Source organism: Ruditapes philippinarum, unplaced genomic scaffold (assembly GCF_026571515.1).
Source record: "Ruditapes philippinarum isolate M1 unplaced genomic scaffold, ASM2657151v2 ctg5686_1_1_1_1, whole genome shotgun sequence".
Classification (NCBI taxonomy): Eukaryota; Metazoa; Mollusca; class Bivalvia; order Venerida; family Veneridae; genus Ruditapes; species Ruditapes philippinarum.
Window position 1 is genome coordinate 10,050 of NW_026866571.1, and position 26,400 is coordinate 36,449.

A 26,400-nucleotide genomic window follows, 5' to 3' on the forward strand; every position below is an offset into this window, starting at 1 on the left:
AAATGTCAAACGACACATGCCCCCCTTTCTAGCCCTTGACACATTATTGGTTATTTTGTTATAGACACTTGCCATAAATGGGTACCTGGAAGAGTTCAGTTAATTGGAAAAAAAAAAAGAAAAATAATGAAGACTTTGTGATAAATAGTTTTCAAGATAATGAGCAGACACCATTCTGACTTTAAAGGCCTCTGTGACCTTAACCTTTGAACTAGTGACCCAAAATCAATAGGGGTCATCTAATAGTTATGACCAATCAAAATTAGAAATATGAAGACTTTGTGATAAATTGCTTTCAAGATTATGAGCGGAAACCTAAACCATACTAATAACAAAATGAAGAGAAAAAAAACTGAAAACAATATTATATCATTTGTATGGAACATATTTATAATACATTTGTAATAAAATTTTATCTCGAACGCTTTTAGCGGGCATTGAAAATGACAAGCTGGTTGTTTGCTCACCAATACAAGATGAAACACACCTGTTTTTCACGACTGCACAAGAACACTACTGTATTATTGACCTTAAAGTCTGTGGGTCAATATCCAGCAGTAGTTACATGTAGATCATGACAAAGTAATTTTAATAATTAAAACTTGTAAATAACATGTACAGAATTTCCATTGGCTAACGAAAACTCTTCAATTAAAGGTGAATTTATTTCTGATAGATCACAGCGTTTTTTTTCTTTATATAACTACTACTCGAAAAAGGTACTGTTCCCAATGGTAAAAAGACATGAAAATTCCCAAATTCTAATGAGAAAATTCTCAAAATGACTGTTCAGGCCATGATATTTCTCTAAAATCATTATATTTATATTAATTACCACTCAATAGTTCTACCTGGACACTGGAAGATGTTAACTGTCTTTATTCATTATGATTAATCTTATTTGTAGCTGAAAAGATGCTTAATAAAATTTGAGTCAAAATAACGCATTTTTTCCTAATCAGTCTGGTACCGGCACCAATAACCAAAGTAGAGAGAAAAAACCTGCTGGATCTATTCGATATCTTGTCATCATGATAATATAAATGGCCGAACATCATCGGTAATATTATTTTTTTTAAATATGTATGTTCATTCTGTGTGAAAATGTAATAAGACCTGCAAATTACTGACTTCATCATTGCATTTATCTATTATTGAAAAACTACTGTACGGCTAGCCACAACAGTGTGTATAGGATAGATATATGTGACTCACATACAGCTAGAACTTCTGGCACCCAGTACGGGCGCGTATGGTAACCCACTTGCTAAATACATAACACATTTTATTTCACAAATAAACGGTTACCAAAAGAAACATTTCATCTTTTCATTTCTTTATTTTGATAACCTAAAGGACGTTTAAAAGGATTATTCTAAAGAAGGACAGATCGTCTCTAATCTGAAGTGAACCATCAATAAAGTGGGGCGAAACGTTCTTGGGCGAATCATCAGAGGGGCAAATCATTATCAATTCAGCATGTGTCAGGTTTTCAATAAATACATCGGTAATACGGAACATTATCAATTTGCATATGTAAATTATTCAATTAAAATTATCCGCTAAGCATTGCAAGTTGTAGCTTATCCGCAATTTTCAGTGATAGTCATAATTGATTCTCGCGAAAACCAGTGACATTCCAAATAAACACTCGTAAGCGTTTACCAGTTATGTTTTTCTCAAAGAACAACACACAAACCGACATTTTACATTTTTCTGTGCACAAATATTTTCTTTACAAGTACTTACCAGCAAGAAACTGACGATCATACTCCGGTTTGTGAAATGAGCGTCTCTTTTGCGTCTTCAATTTTTGCCGATTTAACTCCCTTGTTTTACTCACATTTATCGTGTGTATAAATTACTTTGAACGAAATCATTATTGCTGTAATTATTGGCGTTGATTACCTCAATGCTATATCTAATACTAGTAAAAAACGCAAGTTTTCAATCGAATCGACGTTTACCGTCCGCCATTTTTAAGATGATTTACTGCCAAGTTAAGAAATTTCTTAACTTTAAGATAGGGTAGTAGCTGACTTATATTTAAGACAAAAATTGTCCATCTTAAGACAAAACTTAAGATAAAAAACAGTTGTGAATACCACTTAAGTAAATTGCGAATTATTATCTTAAATCTAAGAAAATTTCTCAAAATATAAGAAAAATCTTATATTTAAGTCAAAAAATTAACTTAAGATCAGTTGTGAATACGGCCCCAGCTAGCTTACGGAACGTCGGTGGTTCTACTCAGGTGCCCGTTTGTGCCTGAAATAATGTACGGAAGGGCACCGGAGGTCTTCCTCCACCAGTAAAGCTGGAACGTCGCCATATGACCTATACTGTGTTGGTGTGACTTGAAATTCGGTCAAACAAACAAAATTGAAGAGTTAAACACACACATTATCAATGTCTGTTATCACATGTCACTGGTATATTGATCTTTACATGTTAACAATATAGTGTTTATCATCAGACTTATATTAACCTTGAAGTATTCATTTGAGCAGACAAATATTGATAGTAAAACAATTGCACAACAGTTACTATTCAATTTATGTATGAAATTCAAAAGTTAGATTATCGCTACACCTGTTAGTACGCTGTGTTCATTCATTGTCTGGTATGACCCTAAATTGTCTGCGTAATGGTAGTTTGGACTGATATTGGTTTGTTACTTAAATGTCTGTAACAGCCGCACTGGAGCTCCAACTTTGTCTATGGCAGAACAAAGGTTGCACGCTCAATAGATATCTTCCTTGAATTATAAATAACATGTGCCGTAAAAAGGAAATCTGCTTGATAGAAAATATTTTATGCTTTCTATCTTACTTTACCATATTTGGCTTGGTCAAAGAAGGGGAAATAAAGATGATTTTAAGGGCTGGCCAAAGTAATGATCTTCTTGCTTTGTGACATACATTATATGTTGTTACATACATTCTTTGTTGCTGTCTGACAGCTTCTAGTCCCCATCTTACTCTTGTGGATAAAAATTTAACTGTAGAGATGGTTAAAATGCATTTTTAGCCTCTCCACCTCTTGTCTCTTGCAAGTTGTCTCAAGTGAAGGGTGGCATTTTCATATGACATATTTCTCGTTATGTTGTTCTTCAGATTCTTTGTTGTTGACAGCTTCCCAGTCTCCTTCACAAAAAAAAAAAAAAAAATTCTGGATAAAAAATTAACTGTGGAGTCAGGTGAATTTTTTGTCTGACAGTATCCAAAAAAATGTCTACAAATAAGTGTGCTGATTCTATGTCACAGATCTGCTTTTACTTAAAAGGAGCATTTTATCCAACAAATTTTGTTTAATGTAAATGTACATTATACATACTTTATTTATTTCCTTTGTTGGGCCCTTTGTGGGAGTCTTTTTATGTATGTCGTCTTTTTGTTGTTGTGCCTAGGGTATAAAAGTTGCAGGTGGATGTGACACATTTGTTGTGTTGTTGTTCTTGCGAAACCTTTGTTACAGCCTGCTCCCCCACACTACTCTCAAAAAAGTCCTTGATAGAAAATGAACTGTAGAGTTGGTGGTTCCAACAACTTCCTTATTTTTTCCATTTAAGTGTCCTTCTGATGCTTCTACATCACTTATCTGTTATAACTCAAGTTGGAGCTCTTAATCTAATATATTGTTGTATTTAAATATACATTATATAATACTGTGTTAATATCTTTTTTTGGCCCCGGTGTGAGAATCTTTTTTTGAATGCCTCACTTCTTGGGTTAAATGCTGCAGTGTGATATGACATATTTCATGTGTTGCTATCTATATCCAGGCCAGTTCCATCCCTAGTTGTGCATATCTCCTACACAATCTGCTTATATGCAATATTTACTTTTCTTAAAATTTTCAAAAAATATTTCCTTTGTTAACCCCTTTGTGGGAATCTTTTGAAATGTCCATCTTCATGGTAGTTGTATATGGGAATGAAAGGCTGTAGTCTGATAGGATTTTTTTTTTCATGTGCTGTTTTTTCTTGCACATACGTTGTTGCTGTCTTCCCCTCCACCCCCTCCTTCTTACCTCCCATTTCCCTCTAAAGTCATAGATAAAAAATACTGTAGAATAACCAACTTCTTGATTGTCTCCCTTACATTGTCTCCAATAAAGGGTGTTGATTGTCTCCCTTACATTGTCTCCAGTAAAGTGTGTTGATTGTCTCTCTTGCATTGTCTCCAATAAAGTATGTTGATTGTCTCCCTTACATTGTCTCCAATAAAATGTGTTGATTGTCTCCCTTATATTGTTGTCTCCAATAAAGTGTGTTGATTGACGCCCTTATATTGTCTCCAATAAATGTGTTGATTGTCTCCCTTACATTGTCTCCATTAAAGTGTGTTGATTGTTTCCCTTATATTGTATCCAATAAAATGTGTTGATTGTCTCCCTTACATTGTCTCCAATAAAGGGTGTTGATTGTCTCCCTTACATTGTCTCCAGTAAAGTGTGTTGATTGTCTCCCTTACATTGTCTCCAATAATATGTGTTGATTGTCTCCCTTATATTGTTGTCGCCAATAAAGTGTGTTGATTGACGCCCTTATATTGTCTACAATAAAATGTGTTGATTGTCTCCCTTACATTGTCTCCGTTAAAGTGTGTTGATTGTTTCCCTAAATTGTATCAAATAAAATGAGTTGGTTGTCTCCCTTACATTGTCTCCAAATAATGGAGCTTTTTATTTAAAAAGAAACCTGTGGTATGAAAGTATACATAATACCTAATTAATTTATTCCTTTCTGGGAGTCTTTGCTAGTTGTTGTTCTTTCAAAACCTTAGTTACTGCCTGCTCCCCCAAGTCACTCCCCAACAAGTCCTTGATAGAAAATGAACTGCGAGTTTGTGGTTCTAGCCTTTAAGTATAGTGTCTTTCTTATGATACTACTTCACTTATCTGCTGTAACTTTAGATGGAGCTCTTTATCTAACATAATGTTGTATTGAATATACATTATACATAACTGTGTCTATATCCTTTGTTGACCTCTTTGTGAGAGTCTATTTTTCAATGCCGCTCTTCTTGATGGTTATGTTTGGGATTAAAAGGCTGCACTGTGACTTGGCATTTTTATGTGTTGCTGTTTATCCCTATGCCAGTACCAAATCTAGTAGTGCATATCACTTGCACATTCTGCTTCACTTCACAAAATGGTCACAATTGGTCTTGGCCTATAGATGACCCCTATTGCTTCTAAGGTCAAGGTCATATTGAGCTTGTAGACAAAAACAATTTCCGATCAATAACTTGATAAACCATAGACCCTTTGCCCTTTTACTGCATAGGTGCATTGGTTTTGACCAGTAGATGACCCCTATTGATTTTGGGATCAAGGAATCAAAGGTCAAGGTCACATTGACCTTGTAGGTAAATAACTTGACAACCCATGGGCTGTTGGCCCTCAAACACGGTAGGTGCATTAGTCTTGGCAAGTAGATGACCCTATTAATTTTGGGGTGAGGGGGTCAAAGGTTAAGGTCATATTGACCTTGTAAGTCAGAATAGTTGCCTACCAATAACTGGACAACCCATGAACTCTTGACCTTCAAACTTCACAAATGCATTGCTTTTGGGCAAGATGACCTCAATGGATTTTATGTTCAAGGGGTCAAGATTACATTGACCTTATAGTAAAAAACAGTTTCTGATCAATATCTCAATAAATCATGTGCCCTTTTACCTTCAAACGTCACAGGTGCATTGGTCTTGGCCAGTAGATATCCCTATTGATTTTTTGGTCAGTCACATAAACCTGGCCTCATGACTAATTGGTTGGCCATAGGGGGCATTCATGTTTTACAAACATTTCGTTTATGAGTATATTTTTTTTAATGCTTTGTGAAAATGTGCTTTGTGACAAAATCACTTAATTTTATGTCCACAAAATGAAGTTAAGTCACAGCACATGTAGTTTGTACAGTTGACAACTAGTCCTTGGTTTCATTTTTCTACCCATTCAGGCACTTAATTTTACAAAGACATACAGAAAGGTGATACCTTTTTCAAGACTTCTTGGCTCAGAGTTTGGATATTTAGTATTAGATATTCTACGGCTGATGTCTGTATTTTTTTTTAACTCATTGCCCTGTAATTAAAATTAAGATAAATTATTCACCATCCATTTGTAGAATCATATAAACTTTGGAAAAATTTTCCAAACTCTTCTTGCAAACCATAACCTCTAAGGAAACCCAAGCACTTAAAAGCTTGGATTGTACCAAGTTTACTCAGTAATAATTATGAACCTTATGCTAAAATAAGCCTGGCTTACTCTGTGACAGTCAAGTTTTGTATGTTTATTTTAAAACCATTTTCAAAACAGTAAAATTACAGGACAAAGTTCCAAATAATATTGTTTTTAAGTGGTTGCTCTCCTAGTTAAAAAAATTAATCTTCAGTAAAATGTCCATCTCATTTTCGGAAAATAGGTTATTAACCAGTTTTTTCATTTACAAAATTCTGGTTATTAGATTGAGGTATGCTGACAGGCAGGTAGATGAGCGTCAAATAAGTGGTTTATAGTAGTGATGTTCCGATTGTCGCAAGTCACCGATAATCAGTTACTGTTATGTAAAGCGACAATAATCGATTCACAAAACTTTGTAAACAAGTGAATGTTATTATTTGACATCCATTGAAAAATAAAATTTATTTTGTAAAATTATGACTATATAAGGTGAAAACTGTGTTGAAAGTGCTAAATGAAGTTCATGTTACTGAATATAATCAAGTGCCTTGGGAAGAAATGTTTCTTCCCTATTTCTTTTTAACACGACTTTATTTGAAAAGTTATCAATTATGGCCCATCCGATTGAACCGATGATCGATTGGGACAAATTTCATTCGATTTCCGTCACTAGTTTATAGGTAGTTTCAAATAGTTGACCACTGCAACAATTTAAATAACAATATAGAAGAAAATGAAACAAACTGAGTTTATTCAAATTAGAACAAATCATTCTAGTTTGAACTGTAAACCTGGTTTAGTGGCTTAGTGTTAAAAAAGAGGTATTGCCATGTTCTTTTTTTCTTTGTACTGAAACTGTTTTCCTACAGTAATAAAAATACAGCAATGATATAAGAATACCATTGCAAAACAATTATATTTTAGGTGTCAAATTATATAATTTATTGAAATTTTGGCTATGAGCTTATTTACAGAAGTATAAGGTACAAAAATCATCATAGTATATCACTAAGAAATACTAAATAACCGTAGGAAATTTAAAAAATTGTTTCAACACTTTTCGATTTTTGAAATTCTCTATCTAAATGTTTTAGAATTAAGTTTGTATGCTATTACACATTAATTAGAAAAAAAATCTAAGAGTTTTTTATGTACTGTTGCTAACATTTTTATGTGCTTTTGTACAAATAAAGTCATTTTTGTGATTTTGATAGATTCAATTATAAATGTAAATATTTGCATAATTATAGAGAATACAACTAGTGTCAAAATTTTAAATATTACTTTACATTCAGTAATTGAGTACTTGACTATATGTTTGTAGCAGTGTCATTAAGTCTTGAACAACATAAACTGTCAGCATTTATTAAATACATTTCAAATACATGGTAGACATTGAGGCTATTTTATATAAGTGACAGCATACTGTCCACTTAAACCATAACATGGCAGTACCTTTGATGTATCTGTAGTATCCACAAAAATAAAATAAAACAACTTCATTTGACATAAAGGCAATGAGAAACAGTCTATATAATGGCTGTACAATAAATGAGAAAAAAAAGACAAAGGAAAAGTGTCTGAACATTGGTTCTGCATGATTTCTTTGTTGAAAAATCTCAAAGAACAATAAATTGCCAATACTAGAGGTGCTTGAGGTACCTTATAGAGTAAAGTTGTTACCAAAAGTGGATACACAGAATGATATAATATGACTTTTGAATAATATTTGGTTGGCTGGGATGAGGTAGTTATTTATTTTTATATAAAAGTTTGTTTTGTTCTTGATGAATGATAATGCTTATAAATATATAGTTTTGGCTCACAAAACAAATTTAATAGAGAAAACTTAAAGGAATTTATTAAAAAGCACATACACTACATTTGTCATTTTCCTGAAGTTTAAATTGCAAATGTAGATATTTTTAACTAAATACTAATTGTATTTTAATAGCAGAATGTATTCACTATATGCAAAATATTTCATATATTTGTACAACTTTAGTGTTAAAAATTTATGATTGTCTAAATTAAAAAATTAACTTAAACATTTATAAATTTTGTTCCATCCTTAGTTACAAAGGTAGCTCTATACTAAATTTTAACTTTTATGAATTTTTGTTCCATTCTCAGTTACAAAAATAAACTAAATTTAAAATTTCATAAATTGTTTGTTTCATTCTTCTCTATGACTGTATACTATGGTTACTTTTGTCAAATAGAAACTGATGCTTTAGTTATCATAAAATACTCCACCGAAAAATTGTATCATCTCTGTAGAATGTTTACTGTAGGAAAAGAATCAGAGATGGAAGCTCATTACAATTTGAATTTGCAAGATTTGTACAAAACTTGACTGTTGTTGTGCCACAGACTCAAGGTCAATGTCAGCCTTGAAGGTCAAACATCAGATGATCCCTTCGAACTTCTTTAACCCAGGCCTTTTAACGATGTTCCTCAAAGGAAATGGTCACCACCAGTGATTTTTTTTCTATATTTTACAGCCGAATAAAGGCTGTTTCCCCTAGCCCAAAATAGGTATATTTTCCCCTAAAAATGCTTATATTTTCCCCCAAAATGCCCTGTGCACTTCTTCACCAGAACCATGGCTTAACAGTAGCTGACTTTTTCAGTTACCAAGTTGATAGATTCAATTGTTGCTGTCCCTATATATACATGTAGCCTCTATTATGTAGCATGCATGTTAATTGAATTGAAATTGAAAAATAAAAAAAAAAAATTGTGGGTGGTGGTAATTTCCATTCTCAGTTATTGTAATTTGATTTCAGATTTTCCTACTTATCTGAATTATCACGCTATATTTTCCCCTTTAGAAAGTTGCGGGTTGTTTTGAAAATTGGGGAAAAAAGTCACCACAACAAAGCAATGTGCAGAAACCTATCCCGCTGCATTGCCAGCTCAATGTCAAGGTCCCTTAGAAGGTCAAATGTCTCACTGTATAAATCCTATACCCCTCAAAGGCTTTTAAACTTGGCTATAATGTTTACCTCAATAAGGCAGCAGGAAGAAATCAGGTTGGCTGCCAACATGCAGAACATATCCGGCTGCTCTGCCAACTCAAGATAAATAAAGGTCACCCTTGAAGGTCAAATGTCATAAAATTTTGTGGTGGATTTAAAAAAATATATACATTGTATTGAATATTATGTGAAAACTTGGCTAAAATGCTCACCTGAACAAGATTATATGCAGAACCCATGCTTCAGCTATGCTGGCTTATTAGGTCCACATTAATGGTCAAATGTCAGATGATTTGGTGCTCCTCTTGAAGGAATAAACATGTAATTTCAAAACTTGGCTCAATGATTTCATAGTACAGTACAACCAGACCTTATATAGTACAGTACAGCCACACCTTATATAGTACAGTACAACCAGACCTTATATAGTACAGTACAACCAGACCTTATATAGTACAGTACAACCAGACCTTATATAGTACAGTACAGCCACACCTTATATAGTACAGTACAGCCACACCTTATATAGTACAGTACAGCCACACCTTATGACCATCAGGACAACCAAGTTATCAAAGAGCATTTAGTCTTTTTCTCATTTCAATGGTCTTTCTATTAGAAATTTCTGTTTTTGGTATACCTTTGCTGTTGAGGGATTTTCAGATAATGTTCAGACAATATGTCTGAGTCTTATTTCTTTTAAGTGCATATCCTTTTTCTGGATTATAGATAGAGTGTTGTCTGTGGATTGGAAATTTAATAACATGGACTGCTGATGGGGGCAGAAATAATGCTATTATAAGCCAGGTTTATGTAATATCCAAAGTAGTCATATCAGTACAGCTTGTTTTTTCTGGTCCTATTTCTTGGAGAACTTTTGCCATTGAAAGCAGCAAGTATGTCTCATCAGCCCAGTGATCATCTGCAAAGATCTAGCAAAAATGTGTAGTTTTGCATTTATTTGAGATGCAAATAGATAAACTGAGACATCAGGGAATATTTTTAGTATCTTTTCAAAAAGATGTTCCCTCGATACCCATTTGGTACCCATAATGAATTTTCTAGATAATCTGTCTACCTTATAAGCAAATATCTTTTGTGTAAAAAATTTCAAATTATTAATTCACTTTCTCATTGTTTTCAGAATAATTATTCTTATTTCACTCACATTTGGCTAAGAATAACACAACCATATGATTTTCAATTCATTTCTCAGAGTTTATATCTTGATTATCTTTCGGGTATTTCTGTTTTAAGTGCTCAACATGGTCTATGTAACTTTGCTTTTTAGGCTTTTTAACCTCAGAGAAGTTATGATATGGCCTGCTGTTAAGTGAATTTTTCTTTCTAAACAAATGATTGTCATATTTCCCTGGCTTAACTCTTTGACTCTAAACATTTGTCCACAAATTTAGTCGTATAAATTATGAGCAGCTGTTGTTCTATGAATATGCCTGTGTAAATGACAATTTGACACATGTGACTACTGACCACATGTTCTGTGATTGTTAGTTTTGTCACTCATTCTCCCCCATCCACAGTCTTTGAAGCCCCATTCTCCCCCATCCCCAGGCTTTAAAGCATCTGAAAATAGTAGCCATTTTTGGCTGTCCATGAGTAATAAACTTTTGCTTCATGAAAGATTATTGATACACCATTTAAAATAGATGTTTTTTTGCATTTTTTAAGGATTTCCTTTGAATTCTGTTTTATATATACATGAATATCATGCAGAAGTACAGATCAACTGGCTGTCAGTCACTATGTTTAACAAACCTCAAAATGAAAAGTTAGACTTTTTCGTCTAACAATTCAGTCAGATGGTTTTAGATATATAAAACATACTACACACAGTGTTTTGTTTTTCTTTTTCTTTAAAGGCTCTTCAACATAATTTAAGTAATATGGTGCCAAAACAGAAAAGATGATATTGGCTTACTTCGGTTTTACAAACTTAAAGCAACACCAGGGGTCAAAACCACCTCATCTGTAAAGTGATTTAAAACTCATTTAGTCGCCTCTGACATAATTATGCAGGGATAAACAGTGGCTGCAATTCTGATGCCTCAACTCCCTCTGCAACAAGGAGATACAACCACAACATGAAAACTAAATAATTATAAAGTTGGCATCAGCACTGCACTTTATTAATTATATTTGTCATAATTTCTTGAACATTTGTCAGATAACGCTGCATAAAATTATACATTTAAAGAAAACTCAAGTTTACCAAAATAAGTTGTTTTCTTAATTTTAGGATACAGAGATATTTGCACAAAAATATTTAGTTGGATGCTGTCGTCTAATCTTAATTATGCCCCCATTTCGAAGAAAAGGGGGTATATTGCTTTGCACTTGTCGGTCCGTCGGTCTGTCGGTCCGTCGGTCCGTAGACCAAATGGTTTCCGAGTGATAACTAAAGAACCCTTAGGCCTAGGAACTTCAAACTTGGTATGGTGATTGGTCATGACCAGTAGATGACCCCTATTGATTTTGGGGTCAAGGGGTCAAAGGTCAAGGTCACATTAACCTTGTAAGCAAAAACGGTTTCCGATCAATAACTTAAGAACCTTAAGGTCTAGGAACTTCAAACTTGGTATGGTGATTGGTCATGATCAGTAGATGACCCCTATTGATTTTGGGGTCAAGGGGTCTAAGGTCAAGGTCACATTGACCTCTTGGGTAAAAAATGGTTTAGGATCGATAACAAAAGAACCCTTAGGCCTAGGAACTTCAAACTTGGTATGGTGATTGGTTATAACCAGTAGATGACCCCTATTGATTTTGGGGTTAAGGGGTCAAAGGTCAAGGTCACATTGACCTTGTAGGTAAAAACAGTTTCCGATCAATAACTAAAGAACGCTTAGGCCTAGGAACTTCAAACTTGGTATGGTGATTGGTCATGACCAGCAGATGACCTATTGATTTTGGGGTCAAGGGGTCAAAGGTCAAGGTCACATTGACCTTGTAGGTAAAAATGGTTTCTGATCAATAACAAAAGAACCCTTAGGCCTAGGAACTTCAAACCTGGTATGGTGATTTGTCATGACCAGCAGATTACCCCTTTTGATTTTGGGATCAAGGGGTCAAAGGTCAAGGTCACATTGACATTGTAAGTAAAAACGGTTTCTGATCAATAACTAAAGAACGCTTCGGCCTAGGAACTTCAAACTTGGCATGGTGATTGGTCATGACCAGCAGATGACCCCTATTGATTTTGGGGTCAAAGGTCAAGGTCACATTGACCATGTATGTTAAAACGGTTTCCGATCAATAACTAAAGAACCCTTAGGCCTAGGAACTTCAAACTTGGTATGGTGATTGGTCATGACCAGCAGATGACCTATTGATTTTGGGGTCAAGGGGTCAAAGGTCAAGGTCACATTGACCTTGTAGGTAAAAACGGTTTCCGATCAATTAACTAAAAACGCTTAGGCCTAGGAACTTCAAACTTTGTATGATGATTGGTCGTGACCAGCAGATGACCCGTATTGAGTTTTGGGTCAAGGGGTCAAAGGTTAAGGTCATGACCAGTAGATACTTGATAACCCTTATTAATTGTTTGATCACTGGGTCAGAAGTCATGCATAATAACCTTATCACATGACTAATTGGCTGCTGATAGGGGGCATACATGTTTTACAAACATATCTTGTTTCAATTAAATATTCAAGTTTGTAATTGTGCCATAAAGTAACATTAACAAAAAATATTTTATTTGTACAAAGTGTTGTTCAAAAGTAATGGATATTCTTATCATTTAATATTTTACAGACAGCTGCCATTATATTCATTATTTGTTCCATAATTGTTCATATTTTGTTCCATCATATTCATTATTTGTTCCATTATATTCATTATTTGTTCCATTATATTCATTTATTGTTCCATTATATTCATTTATTGTTCCATTATATTCTTATTTGTTCCATTATATTCATTAATTGTTTCATTATATTTTTATTTGTTCCATTATATTCATTAATTGTTCCATTATGTTCTTATTTGTTTTATTATATTCATTAATTGTTCCATTATATTCTTATTTGTTCCATTATATTCATTATTTGTTCCATTAAATTCATTATTTGTTTCAATCTATTCATTATTTATTCCATTCATTGTTCCATTAAATTCATTATTTGTTCCATTATATTCATTATTTGTTCCATTATATTCCTTATTTGTTCATTTTTTCTATATACTCTTGTTATCTATGTTCATTATTTGTTCCATAATTGTTCATTTTTTGTTCCATCATATTCATTACTTGTTCCATTATATTCATTATTTGTTCCATTATATTCATTTATTGTTCTATTATATTCTTATTTTGTTCCATTATATTCATTAATTGTTTCATTATATTTTTATTTGTTCCATTATATTTATTAATTGTTCCATTATGTTCTTATTTGTTTTATTATATTCATTAATTGTTCCATTATGTTCTTATTTGTTTTATTAGCTCGACTATTCGAAGAATATGAGAGCTATTGTAGTCGCCCCGGCGTCGGCTTCGGCGTCCGCGTCGGCGTCTGCGTTGGTTAAAGTTTTTTGTAAAGTCAAATATCTCAATTATTACTTGAGATATTCAATTGAAACTTACAATACTTATTTATAGTAACAAGGTACATCAGATTGACAAGTTGGATAACTCTGCCTACAATATTGACAGAATTATGCCCCTTTTTAACTTAGAAATTTTGGTTTAAGTTTTTTGTAAAGTCAAATATCTCGATTATTGCTTGAGATATTTAATTGAAACTTACAATACTTATTTATAGTAACAAGGTACATCAGATTGACAAGTTGGATAACTCTGCCTACAATATTGACAGAATTATGCCCCTTTGGAACTTAGAAATTTTGGTTAAAGTTTTTTTGTAAAGTCAAATATCTCAATTATTGCTTGAGATATTCAATTGAAATTTAAAATACTTTTTTATAGTAACAATGTACATCAGTTTGCAAAATTGCATAACTCTGCCTGCAATATTTGCAAAAATTATTTGCCCCTTTGAAACTTAGAACTTTTGGTTAAAGGTTAAAGGTCTTCAAAGATATTTACTTGAAACTTTACACATGCACTTAGGGTCATAGTTGGAGGGTCATAATTGTATGTCACTGACCAAGTACCATAACTCTATCTTGCATTAAGGCTGATTCATATCCCCTTTTCTAATTAGTCTCTTGGTTAATGTTTACATGCAAGTTTTACATATCTCAATAAGTATTTAAAACTTCACATATGCATTTAGGGTCATAATTGTAGGTCACTGACAAAGATACATAATTCTATCTTGCATTTAGGCTGATTTTTCTCCCCTTTTTCAACTTAGAAATTCATGGTAAAGTTTTGCTTGTAAGCTGTTATCTCAATAACTTCTGAATGGTTTGTGCCTTTTTTGGGACAATTTTATGCATTCATAATAATAAAGCAGTGATTTACTTGATAAAACATCTTAATAACAATGAATCCTATGTACCTTTTCTGTCAAATTTATGTATTCATAGGTAATTAGTATTATTATACTCAATAAAACACCCTTGTGGCATTACCTTCTGAATAGTCAAGCCAATACTGTATAATTAGACTCTCTCTAAGGCCTATAACATGAATTTATAAAAAAAAATTAGCCCTTTTGTGAACTTAAAAAATTTAACATTATCAAGGCTCTTTTACTATCAAGCACTTAGAATAGTCGAGCGTGCTGTCCTTCCGACAGCTCTTGTTATATTCATTAATTGTTCCATTATATTCTTATTTGTTCCATTATATTCATTATTTGTTTCAATCTATTCATTATTTATTCCATTCATTGTTCCATTAAATTCATTATTTGTTCCATTATATTCATTATTTGTTCCATTATATTCATTATTTGTTCATTTTTTCTATATACTCTTGTTATCTATGTTGGTGCACATAAATAAATCAATTTATATATAATACCTCATTATATCAAAAAAATCTCTATATAAGGAGATCCCTTAATAAAGCAATGAAAACATCAATTTTGTATGAAAAGTGAAGACTTGGTTTCATTGAGTCTGTTTAAAAGAGTTAATTAAAGTAAAAGAGCAATATCTGTTACTTCTCCAAGTGCAAAACAGGCGCAATATTTTGCAAGGGCGTAGTTTCTTATTGGCAATGCAACCTTATACTCTTTCTATAAAAATGACAAGCCATTAACTTGTTTCTCTTCAGTTGTCTAACAATTCCCCAATATATTTTGACTATATATACATGGCAACGCACTTGCAACAAATTAATGTAGAGAGCATCGATTCCATAATTATGTGCTACAACTAAATTTAATAGTTTACATACATGTTACACTGTAATTTTTCTAGTATTATTACATTAAAGTTTTGTAAGTTGGAAGGTGTTGATATTCACTGATGCCCACACATTATCAATTTAACTTAAATTTTTACAGTTTTATTCACATGACTGAGGACTAACCTGTAAGGAAAGGCAATAATTGACTAAACTGTAAGGAAAGACAATGTTTGACTTAACTGTAAGGAAAGGCAATGTTTGACATATCTGTAAGAAAAGGAAATGTTTGACTTACCTGCAAGGAAAGGCAATGTTTGAATCACTTGTAATGAAAGGGAATGTTTGACTTAACCTGTAAGGAAAGGCAATGTTTGACATACCTGTAAGGGAAGGCAAATTTTGACTTACATGTAATGAAAGGGAATGTTTGACATATCTGTAAGGAAAATGCAATGTTTGACTCAACTGTAAGGAAAAGCAATGTTTGACATATCTGTAAGGAAAGGCAATGTTGGACATATCTGTAAGGAAAGGCAATGTTTGACTCAACTGTAAAGAAAGGCAATGTTAGACACATCTGTAAGGAAAGTCAATGTTTGACTTACCTGAAAGGAAAGGCAATGTTTGACACATCTTTAAGGAAAGGCAATGTTGGACATATCTGTAAGGAAAGACAATGTTTGACAGACCTGTAAGGAAAGGCAATGTTTGACTTAACTGTAAGGAAAATGCAATGTTTGTGTCACCTGTAAGGACAGGCAATGTTTGACTCACCTGTAAGGACAGGCAATGTTTGACTTAACTGTAAGAAAAGGCAATGTTTGACTCACCTGTAAGGAAAGGCAATGTTTGACATATCTGTAAGGAAAGGCAATGTTTGACATACCTGTAAGGAAAGGCAATGTTTGACTTAACTGTAAGGAAAGGCAATGTTTGACTCACCTGTAGGAAAGGCAATGTTTGACATATGTGTAAGGAAAGGCAATGTTTGACATATCTGTAAGGAAAGACAATGTATGACTTATCTGTAAGGAAAGGCAATGTTTGACTTAACTTTAAATGTGTTTCTGCTAGAGGCTGAAGACATAGTGAATTTGAGAGAAAGTGAAAATTCCATATATTTTACAGCCAAATTTAATTGACTGAAAGACAAAAAGCTGTCTATATAGATCGCCTTTGTTGAGTTTGTCCTAATTATTGGATCTAATTATAATTCTCAGTTGTTTGAATTTGATTTCAGCTTTTACCCCTTTTCTGATTCATCATGCTTTTTTCCCCTTCAGAAAGCCTACAGTTAAAAATCACTGACAGTTTAATAAATATGTGCAGTTATTTTATAATTTATCATTTTGTAGGGCTTTACAAATGAGTATACCTACTTGGATTTTGATAGGTTTCAGGAAGGTTGCCTTGGTAAATACAAAACAGTAATAGTCATGATTTTGAAAATTTGTCTAAGACCCATTCAATAGAGGTCACTAGCTGTCGATATCCAGTGGTTATTTGATTTCCATGACTATTTGCCATTTTGAGCCCGAATAACGGTCATAAATTTTTACTTTGTTGACATGTGAAAATACACATACTGATTTGTTGTTGTCATTTATAGTGGTTGTTTGTCAAGACTGCTTGAATGTAACACAACAAGTCTCACTGTTATATTTACCTTTTAATTAATAAGTTTGCTTGCTTGAATCTAATTGAGTTAAAGTTATTTTCATAAATAAAGCAAGTACAAAGGGAAGTAAAAATTGCTAAGAAAAAAATATCAAAATGCTTTGATAGTGATAATTAAAACTGTCTAAGATGTACAACCTCAGTTAATATTAAGCTATATATTCTTTATATACTAGGCACTTAAAGCCAATTGAAGCATAGGTTTTCCTGACTTTAAACATATTTAATTTTCATGAAGCCAGTTAGATGAAAGGTGTTTTGGTTGTTTTAAACCTCATTTTGGGGAGTAGATTGTTTTGTTACCTGTTGGTCAGGTCAGTCTGTAGACTTAACCGTTTCCAATCAATAATTAAAGAGAACTTCATACAAGGTATGGTGACCCTATTGTTTTTGGGTTTCACTAGGTAAAACAATGTCACATTGACCTGTAATATGTAAAGTCAGTAACCAATAACTCAACAACCCATGAACCCTTGGTCTTCAAACTTTACAGGTGCGTCTGTCTTCGCCAGTAGATGACCCCTATTGACTTTGGGGTCAAAGGCCAAGGTTACATTTAATTTGAATGCCAAAATAGTTTCCAACTAATAACTTGACAATTCATGGGACCTTATACTGTATAACTTTTATTTTGGGGGGGGGGGGGGGGTAAGCATATGCTTACATGTTTTACAAACATATCTTTTTTGGTAGACGTAACTTGTCCTTATATATCAAGCACACACAAGTTGTGCATGTTATTTTAAATAAACAAGTATCATATCAAATGATTTTTATGCCCCCACAAAGTGGGGTGCATATAGCGTTGCACTTGTCCATCCGTCCGTCCGTATGTCCCGAAATCTGTTAACGCAACTCCTCTTAAACCAGATGGCAGATTTTGCTTAAACATCCAGGGATGACCAACCTTAATGTGTAGATGGTAGTAAAGGAAGGAATTTTTGCTGCGACTAAATTTAACAGAATTATGGCCCTTTGTTGATTTTTTCACTATATACCATATATATGTTGTTCGTTGGGGCATCCGTGTCCTTTGGACACATTTATAGTTTACTATATTTATACATAAAACAATGTATAATAATTGGTAAATTAATCGAGACTTGTTGAAGATTGATTAAGATTTTATTGAACTACCAGTGACTTAGATTTTACATGAGAGAACGGAAACGTGAAGGTCAAGGTCATTCTTCAGAGCTACTGTATAAATGATAAACTAAATTGCTTCGGGTTGGGCAACCAAAAAGTGTATTCCATATATATTGATGGGTGGGCATGTAAAATCTAAGTCACTGGTAGTTCAATAAAATCTTAATCAATCTTCAACAAGTCTCGATTAATTTACCAATTTTATTGAACTACCACGTGACCAGATTTTCCATGAGATTTCAGAGCTAAGCAATAGTAGTTTATCATCTATTATTAAACAAAACAGTAAATATATAGTTTCCTATTTGTATTCAGACAATTTTAATTGAATAAAATTCACAACTTGTAAACATCTTTTCTATATATTTACTCTAGTATATTTACATCATTCAATACATTTCTCAAAAATAAGGGAGACAAATGCTATACATAAAACTAATTCAGAACATGTTGATTAACTCCCTTGAATGTGTAAAATTCCATTTTGTTATAACGCATAAAATAAACAGATCATAATGTAACCACCATTATTTCAAATGTTTGTACCATCTAAAATTACGTCTGAAAAAGATTGTTCAACAGTTTTGTTATAGTATAGAGCAAACGTTTTTGCTGAACTCCATCCAGCTGCCTTCATTATAGAGTCTATTTGAACACCTCTATTTGCAGCAGCTGATGTTGATGCTGCACGACAACTATGAACACCAAATTTGTTCACATCAATGCCAGACTGTTGCATTAATTGCTTTATCCATCTAGCAACTGTAGTTTTAGTCACTGCCTTAAAGGGTTTTACAGTTGAAATAAACAATTTGAGTTCAGTCCCTCTAAGTTTAGATGTAATTATAATGTAAGTTTCCAATGTATTCACTAAACATAATTTTGGATCATTGTAGTATCTACGAATTTGCATTGGTTTCACATGTAACCCAGGTTTAGACTGTTTCACTAATTCTGATACGTGACAAACTACTTGTTCTTTACAAATCTGTAAATCAGACAATTTTACTAAATGAATTGTTTGACATCTTTGTCCGGTTAACAACATAAACAAAGTTGACAATTTTTGAGACAGTTGTAATAAACTCAGTTCATTATTGTTAGGAAGACTAGAAATATATTGCAACACTTTATTTACATCCCAAATATTGTCATATTTAGGCAAAGTTGGTCTGATTGAGAATAACCCTCTCATAAACTTTTTAATCAGAATGTCATTACCAATATCTTTATCATTTATCAATTTGCATGTAGATGAAATAGCAGATTTCGCTGTATTGATAGCACTATAGCCTAACCCACTTTCATATAATTCAGTTAAAAATTCTAAAACTGTCACTGTAGATGGGTTAAGTGAATCAATTTGTTTTGAACTTGAAAAAAGCAGCCATTTTCTGAAATAAGACCCATACTGCTTTGTTGTTGATGTTTTCCATGATTGTAAAATAATTTCGATAGTTTTTTCTGATAGGCCTCTGTTTTGGAGCTGTTCCCTGATAAGACAAAGGCTCCCAGTCGCATCTTCTGAACAGGATGTTGCTTGTGTGGATTTTTTGGCAGAATTAACGTTTGTTGTTTTGGTAGAATGTATGACTGGGCACAAATCTGTTGTAATAATTGACTGAACCACACCTGTGTTGGCCATAATGGAGCAATCAATACCGCTGAATTCACTCTGTCGAGGATTATTTTCTGAAGACAGTGACTGATCAAACTGAAAGGAGGAAACAAATAAATTTTTTCATTCCATGACAATGTAAATGCATCAACAGCGAATGCTTTAGCATCAGGTTGATAAGATACATAATTTGATATTTGGTGATTCAAATGCGAAGCAAATAAATCTATGTCAAATGTTCCCACTTTCTGTTCTAACATTTTAAAATATGTTGGATTTAACTGCCATTCTATATCTTCATTAACTTGTCTAGATAATCTATCTGCTTCATAGTTATCTTTCCCTGGAATATGAGCGGCACTTAACCAGATATTCCTTTGTTTGCACCACCACCAAATTTCTTTAGCTACTTTATGCAAATTTAAGGATTTCCCCCCAAATTTGTTTATATAAGCAATTGCAACTGTATTATCCATATATATCCTCAAATGTTCATTCTTAACATCCGCAGCCAACGATTGTATAGTAAGCATTGCTGCTTTAAGTTCTAAAATATTAATATGTTCCTCTTTTTCAAATTCATCCCATAATCCCCGAGTATTTGTATTGTTTGTTTTATTAACTCCACCCCAACCTGTTTTGCTTGAATCACTGAATAAAATGACACCAGGGGCATTTCTTATAATAGGTTTTTTCGCTAATGGTAGAAATTGTATCCATTTGTATAAAATGTCTTTGCTTTCATTTGTTAATGTTATCATTTGGTCAAATTTACCCTTGAAAACACCAAGTTTCTCATCTTTTTCATGTTCTAAATCTTTATAAAATAATGGAGCATAATCTACCCCTGGTTCACTAGCCACCATCTTCCCAATAACTTTAGAAAATTCACGAATAGTAATATGTTGCTGAGTAAGTACTTTTTGACATAACTCGATTAAATTTGAAATTCGTTCTGGTGTCATTTTTACTGTCATATTTTCTGAATTCAAAATGAATCCTAAAAACACAATTATTTGAGATGGTTTAAACACAGATTTTTCAGGGTGTATTGTTAAAGCCCAAGTTATCCATAATATTAATAGTTTCTAAAACATTCTGTTCACAGGAATGGTATGTTTTAGCTTTTAACAAACTATCATCAATATAAGGTATGTTAGAATACCCTTTCTTTCTAAGAAATGCATAAACTGGTTTTAGCAATTTAGTGAATACCCGAGGGCTACACGCTAGTCCTTGTGGCAAAGTTATAAAATGATAATGTTTGTTCTGCCAAATAAATCTAAGGTATTTTCTATGTTCAACATGAATAGGAACACTAAAATATGCATCCTTTAAATCAATAGACGCAAAATAATCCCTGGGTTGAATATTAGCTATTGCTGATTTTAGAGTTTCCATTTTAAAATGGCACTTTGTAACATGATCATTGAAAGCTTTTAAGTTCAAAATAATTCGCACACTACCATCTTTCTTAGGTCTCATGAATATGTTAGAATAGTACTGACCACATTCGTCCGAACTAACCTCTTCAATAATTTTCTTATCTAAAAATTTTTGAATTTCAACATCCACAAGATTTTTCTCAATGTTACTCAATTTAATTGCTTTTGGTACAAAAAACTGGGTTGGCTTAGAATCTAAATCTATTCTTAAACCAGAAACCGTGTTTAATATCCAGGGATCAGTAGACAATTTTGTCCAATTTTCTGCAAATTTTGAAATTTTTCCTCCATAAAAATTCTCGGGAGTATTCATAACTCGAAAATTTTTACTTACAGTTATTTCTTCCTGTAATATGCCCCTCTTTGGGCCTGGAATTTTCCTCGATGGACATTTCTCCCCCATGATGGGTTGTAATTGCCTTGATTCGACTGTTGCGGCGGTTGAAATTGATTCCCTTTCGGGAATCGTTGGCCTAAAAAAGGCTTCGATTTACTTGTTGTGACACTATTCTGGTGGCCACCTAATTTCTGTGCACGCTTTTCTTCCTTCTCACAATTTTCAACCTTTAAGTCTAAGTCATTACCAAAGAGAAATTCTGTGGTTTTTTCTTCCCCTTCACACACCTTACGATACTTTGTTGGTATTGCTGGTCTTATAAGAGCCCTACGCTTCCGATTAGCCACATTAATGCCTTGAGCCAATAATCTGAACGTATCTTTGGTCAACTCTTTTACTTTCTTAATGTCCCCTTTTTCCATTAGCAGTTCAAGAGATTTAATAACTGGTACAATTGCTAAACTCAAATAGCTCTGTGTTGATTGCAATGCCAAGTCAGATGCTCGTTTTAACTTAAATGCAGTCCATAATTCCCTGTTAACTTTGGGAACTCTCAAGTTTTGACAGTTTTCCGGGATTAGGTATTTTTCTCTTAATTTTTTGTCTTCTTCTTCTGGCAACGCACTGTCGATAGCGTTGCAAACAAGTTTCCCTAATGTCTCATTTACGTTAGGCCCAAACTGCGTTTTAGTCTCATAGTCATTCATTAAGTCTGCCAAAAATTCATTGTCAACGTTGTCACCACTCGTTACCGTACTTTCGGTTTCACTTAACAATTCGTCTAATCCATCATGATTTATTGTAGCAGGGGTGTTGTTTTCAGTTGCAGTCATAATCGACTGTTGACTATTTCTTTCTTTTTGCATATTTTGTTGCATTTTTGCAACGTTCAGCACTATATTTGCTAAGATTTCCGTCTGCGCTTCTTCCCGTTTCCGGAAAGATTCTTCCATTGAGGAAATCCTTCCCCACAATCCATTGCTGTCTGCGCATGCCGCCATGTGCTCCGAGCCTCGTTCTGGAATTTCTCCAGCATCTCGTTCTAGCGACTGGGGATTTCCCCCATTGTTTACCCTTTCGGGTGAAACGCATTGTTCATTATTTAATTGCGTTTCGCAATTCATATTTTCTGAGATTTCATCCGGATTTCCCGGTGTCTCACTGGCTTTCCCAGCTTTGACTCGCGCTAATTCTTGCGCCCGTTTAATAGTTCTTAATTGAGCCGACAATTTGTTCATTTCGGCCATTTCGGCCATGCACAATTTTTCGTCGAATTTGTAAATTACAAAATCCAATTGAATCCGTTACTTTTATTAATTGCTCAGTGTCTTTTTGCAACAAAAAAGTGTCAAAATAAAATTTCACTCCTGACATTAATTATTTAATTCCCAAATTAACAACTTTCCGCGTTTATTTATCGATTTTTTCACAGTATTAGTATCTAAAGAACGACCCTTTCCTAGTAATTTTTCCGTAATGACCTTGACCTTCACGTTTCCGTTCTCTCATGGAAAATCTGGTCACGTGGTAGTTCAATAAAATTTTTATCCTTTTACAAAGGTCGACCAAACAATACTTTTGTAAAGCAGAATTGTGCAAACTATTGGCAGCAGATGTATCATTAATAACATTAAGATTACTTTTTACAATGAAAGGCTCACCAACATAGGCCTAGGTGATTTTGTAAAAGTATTTCAGTCACATGTTAGCAGTCAGTACAAAAACTTTTAGGATTTTTATTTAAATATTAGCCTATTCTCCATAAGTAACTGTCCATGAGTCACTTTGACCATTGGTAGGGAGTCAGCTATGGCCTTGCGGCATATAAACAGTCTTTGATCATATGTTACAGAGAACAAAATACTGCAACCAAGATTCAATCCCACACCCTTTTTTTCTTCTTTCTTAAGTAATGTATCCCTGGTGAGTGAACACAGCAGAACGCAATCCTTCATCTTTTTTTGTATGTTGTTATTATTAATGTTATTTCTTGTCTTACAGCCATTTCAGCTCCAGTTTTATAAATGAGCCATGTCACGACAAAACCAACATAATGGGTTTGCGACCAGCATGGATCCATACGAGCCTGCGCATCCACGCAGTCTGATCAGAATCCATGCTGTTCGCTTACAAACCCTATAACAAGTAGAGAAACTGATAGCGAACAGCATGGATCCTGATCAGACTACTCTGGGATGCGCAGGCTGGTCTGGATCCATGCTGGTTGTAAATCCATTATGTTGGTTTTGTCGTGACACGGCTCAAATGATTTTATGCCCAAAAGGGTGGTATATTAGAATCGCACTGTCTGTCTGTCTGCCATGTCTGTCTGTCTGTGCATCCCTTCTTGCACAGCATTTGTGTCCAGATAGGAACTAAAGTCATACATTAAAATATTTTGAAATAACTTTTGTCAACCACATCATGATGATGTGTTACATCTAAGACCCATGTCCCTACCTCCAAGGTCAAGGTCATGCTTACATTTTGAAGGTTCACATTCTCACAATTAAGAGTTTCAAGGTACACACATTTGTGTCTGGCCTATAACTTTGTCATACTTTGAAGGATTTAAAAATAACTTAGCATAATTGTTTACCACATAAAGAGGACTGTCATATCCAAGACCCATGTCCTTACCACTAAGGTCAAGGTCACACTTAGTTTATAGTTTTAAATTACTCATTCTCACAAGAAGAGTTTGAAAGTACACTATAACTTTGTCATGGCACAAATGTCTACAACATCAAGACAATATATCATGTCTTATTTCAACACCTAAAAGGTCAAGGTCACACTTGAATATACACATTCCTGTCTGGACTGTAACTTAATCAAGTATTGAAGGTTTTTACAATATCTTGGCACAACCACAACCACATCATGAAGGTGTGTTGTGTCTAAGACCAAGTTCCCTACCTCAAAGGTCAAGGTCATAATTTTGGTTTGAAGGTTCAAATCCTCACAGAGTTTAAAGGCTTCAGTGTCCGGACTGTAACTTTGTCATGCATGAAAGGACTTTCAGATTACTTAGCATATATTTCAACCAGATCAAAACAATATGCCACATCCATGTCCCTACCTCCAAGGTCAAAGTCACAATTACAGTTTGAAGGTACTCGTTTGTGTCCAGACTAATTTGATCAAGGATTGAAGTATTTTAAAAAACTCGGCATAAATGTCTACCACATCAAGACCATGTTGCATCTAAGGTTATTGTCAGTACATAGAAGGTCAAGGTCACATTTAAAGCTTTAAGGTACACATTCATGTGTGAACTGTAACTATTTCATGCATTGAAGGATTTTTAAATAACTTCACTTAAATGTCAACCACGTCATGATCCATGTCCAAGGCGGTAATTTAAGCTTGCTATGAATATCACTTTTTTCACAAGAATGATATTGAGCAATAAGTAATAGAAAGAGCACCGAAACACGAGGCTATCTGATTTTTACGAGGGGGCGTATCCCCCGAGTATAAATCAGATTGCCGAGTGTTTTGGTGTTCTTTCTCTTTTGTATCATAGTCAAACATAAAAGCACGTTCCCTGTTGTCACAATATGAAACCCCGGCAAAAATGAACCAATGAACGAACATCTGAATATGACATTTCTGTCGCTTTCCCTTTCTCTGCCGTCACAATATGTAAACCCCAGCAAAAATGAACCAATCAATGGGCATGCTCTGGAGTGCGGGTATCAGTTACCCGCACTCCAGTTACCGCACTGTGCATGTATATGTATACGATTTAACCCTGACACATTTTCAACAGAAAGGTCTCCGAACTATGATACAAGTTACTTTTATTACCCTTTCTTTTCATGATACCTTTCTGTAATACTTATAAAACCTTTTCGGGAGCATTTGTCACTTTGGCATGACAGTGGGTTTTTTAAGCTCACCTGAGCTAGCTCAGGGTGAGCTTTTAGGATCGTTGGATGTCCGTCATCTGTCCACACTAAGTCTTGTTCGTTAACATTAGTCACATTTTTGCCTAAATCATCTTCAAACTTTGTCAGGATGCTTATCTAGTTGATAGCTTGGATGAGTTCAAACATGGGTCATCTCGGATGAAAAACTAGGTCATCAGAGCTAAAAATAGAAAAACCTTGTTAACGCTCAAGCAGTCACATTTTTGCCTCAATTATCATCAAACTTTGTCAGGATGATTGCCTAATTGATAACTTGGATGAGTTCGAACATGGGTCATCTCGGATGAAAAACAAGGTCACAGCAGCTAAAAATAGAAAAACCTTGTTAACACTCTAGTGGTCACATTTTTAATTCAGTCATCATCAAACTTGATCAGGATGCATGTCTAGGTGATCTCAGATAAAAAACTAGGAAAACCTTGTTAACACTAGCGGTCACATTTTTGACTCAATTATCATCTAACTTGGTCAGGATGCTTGTCTAGGCAATAGCTCGGATAAGTTCCTACATGGGTCATCTCGGATGAAAAACTAGGTCACAGGAGCTAAAAATAGAAAAACCTTGTTAACACTCTAGTGGTCACATTTGTCATCAAACTTGGTCAGGATGCTTGTCTAGGTAATTTGGATGAGTTTGAACATAGGTCATCTCGGATGAAAAACTAGGTCACAGGAGCTAAAAATAGAAAAATCTTGTTAACATTCTAGTGGCTACTCTTTTGATCTAAATATCCTAGAAATTGGTCTGAAAGTTTGTTTTGGTGATTTCTAGGTCAAGTT

The 26,400-nt window shown here is 33.9% G+C and overlaps 2 protein-coding genes across 2 annotated transcripts; both read right to left on the reverse strand.

Annotated features, from left to right (window-relative positions):
- Nucleotides 1–18,637: 18,637 nt before the first annotated feature.
- On the reverse strand, nt 18,638–23,221 carry LOC132732953 (uncharacterized). The gene is made up of 2 exons (XM_060719489.1): nt 21,683–23,221; nt 18,638–19,999 (listed from the first exon to the last, which is right to left on the reverse strand). Exon 1 carries the CDS (start codon nt 22,939–22,941, stop codon nt 21,685–21,687), a length of 1,257 nt encoding a protein of 418 aa, XP_060575472.1. The 5' UTR covers nt 22,942–23,221; the 3' UTR covers nt 18,638–19,999; nt 21,683–21,684.
- On the reverse strand, nt 18,818–20,769 carry LOC132732952 (uncharacterized). Its single transcript, XM_060719488.1, has 2 exons — nt 20,149–20,769; nt 18,818–19,999 (listed from the first exon to the last, which is right to left on the reverse strand). The coding sequence occupies exons 1-2, from the start codon at nt 20,767–20,769 to the stop codon at nt 18,818–18,820; spliced, it is 1,803 nt and encodes a 600-aa protein (XP_060575471.1).
- Nucleotides 23,222–26,400: the final 3,179 nt, after the last annotated feature.

Bases quoted from the DNA above. Each gene is read 5' to 3' on its own strand.
- LOC132732952 (XM_060719488.1), bottom strand. From the start codon at position 20,769: ATGGTGGCTAGTGAACCAGGGGTAGATTATGCTCCATTATTTTATAAA. The intron at 20,000-20,148 runs GTGGGAACATTT...TCCTCCTTTCAG, and splicing joins TTAAAATGTTAGAACAGAAA to TTTGATCAGTCACTGTCTTC.
- LOC132732953 (XM_060719489.1), bottom strand. From the start codon at position 22,941: ATGGCCGAAATGGCCGAAATGAACAAATTGTCGGCTCAATTAAGAACT.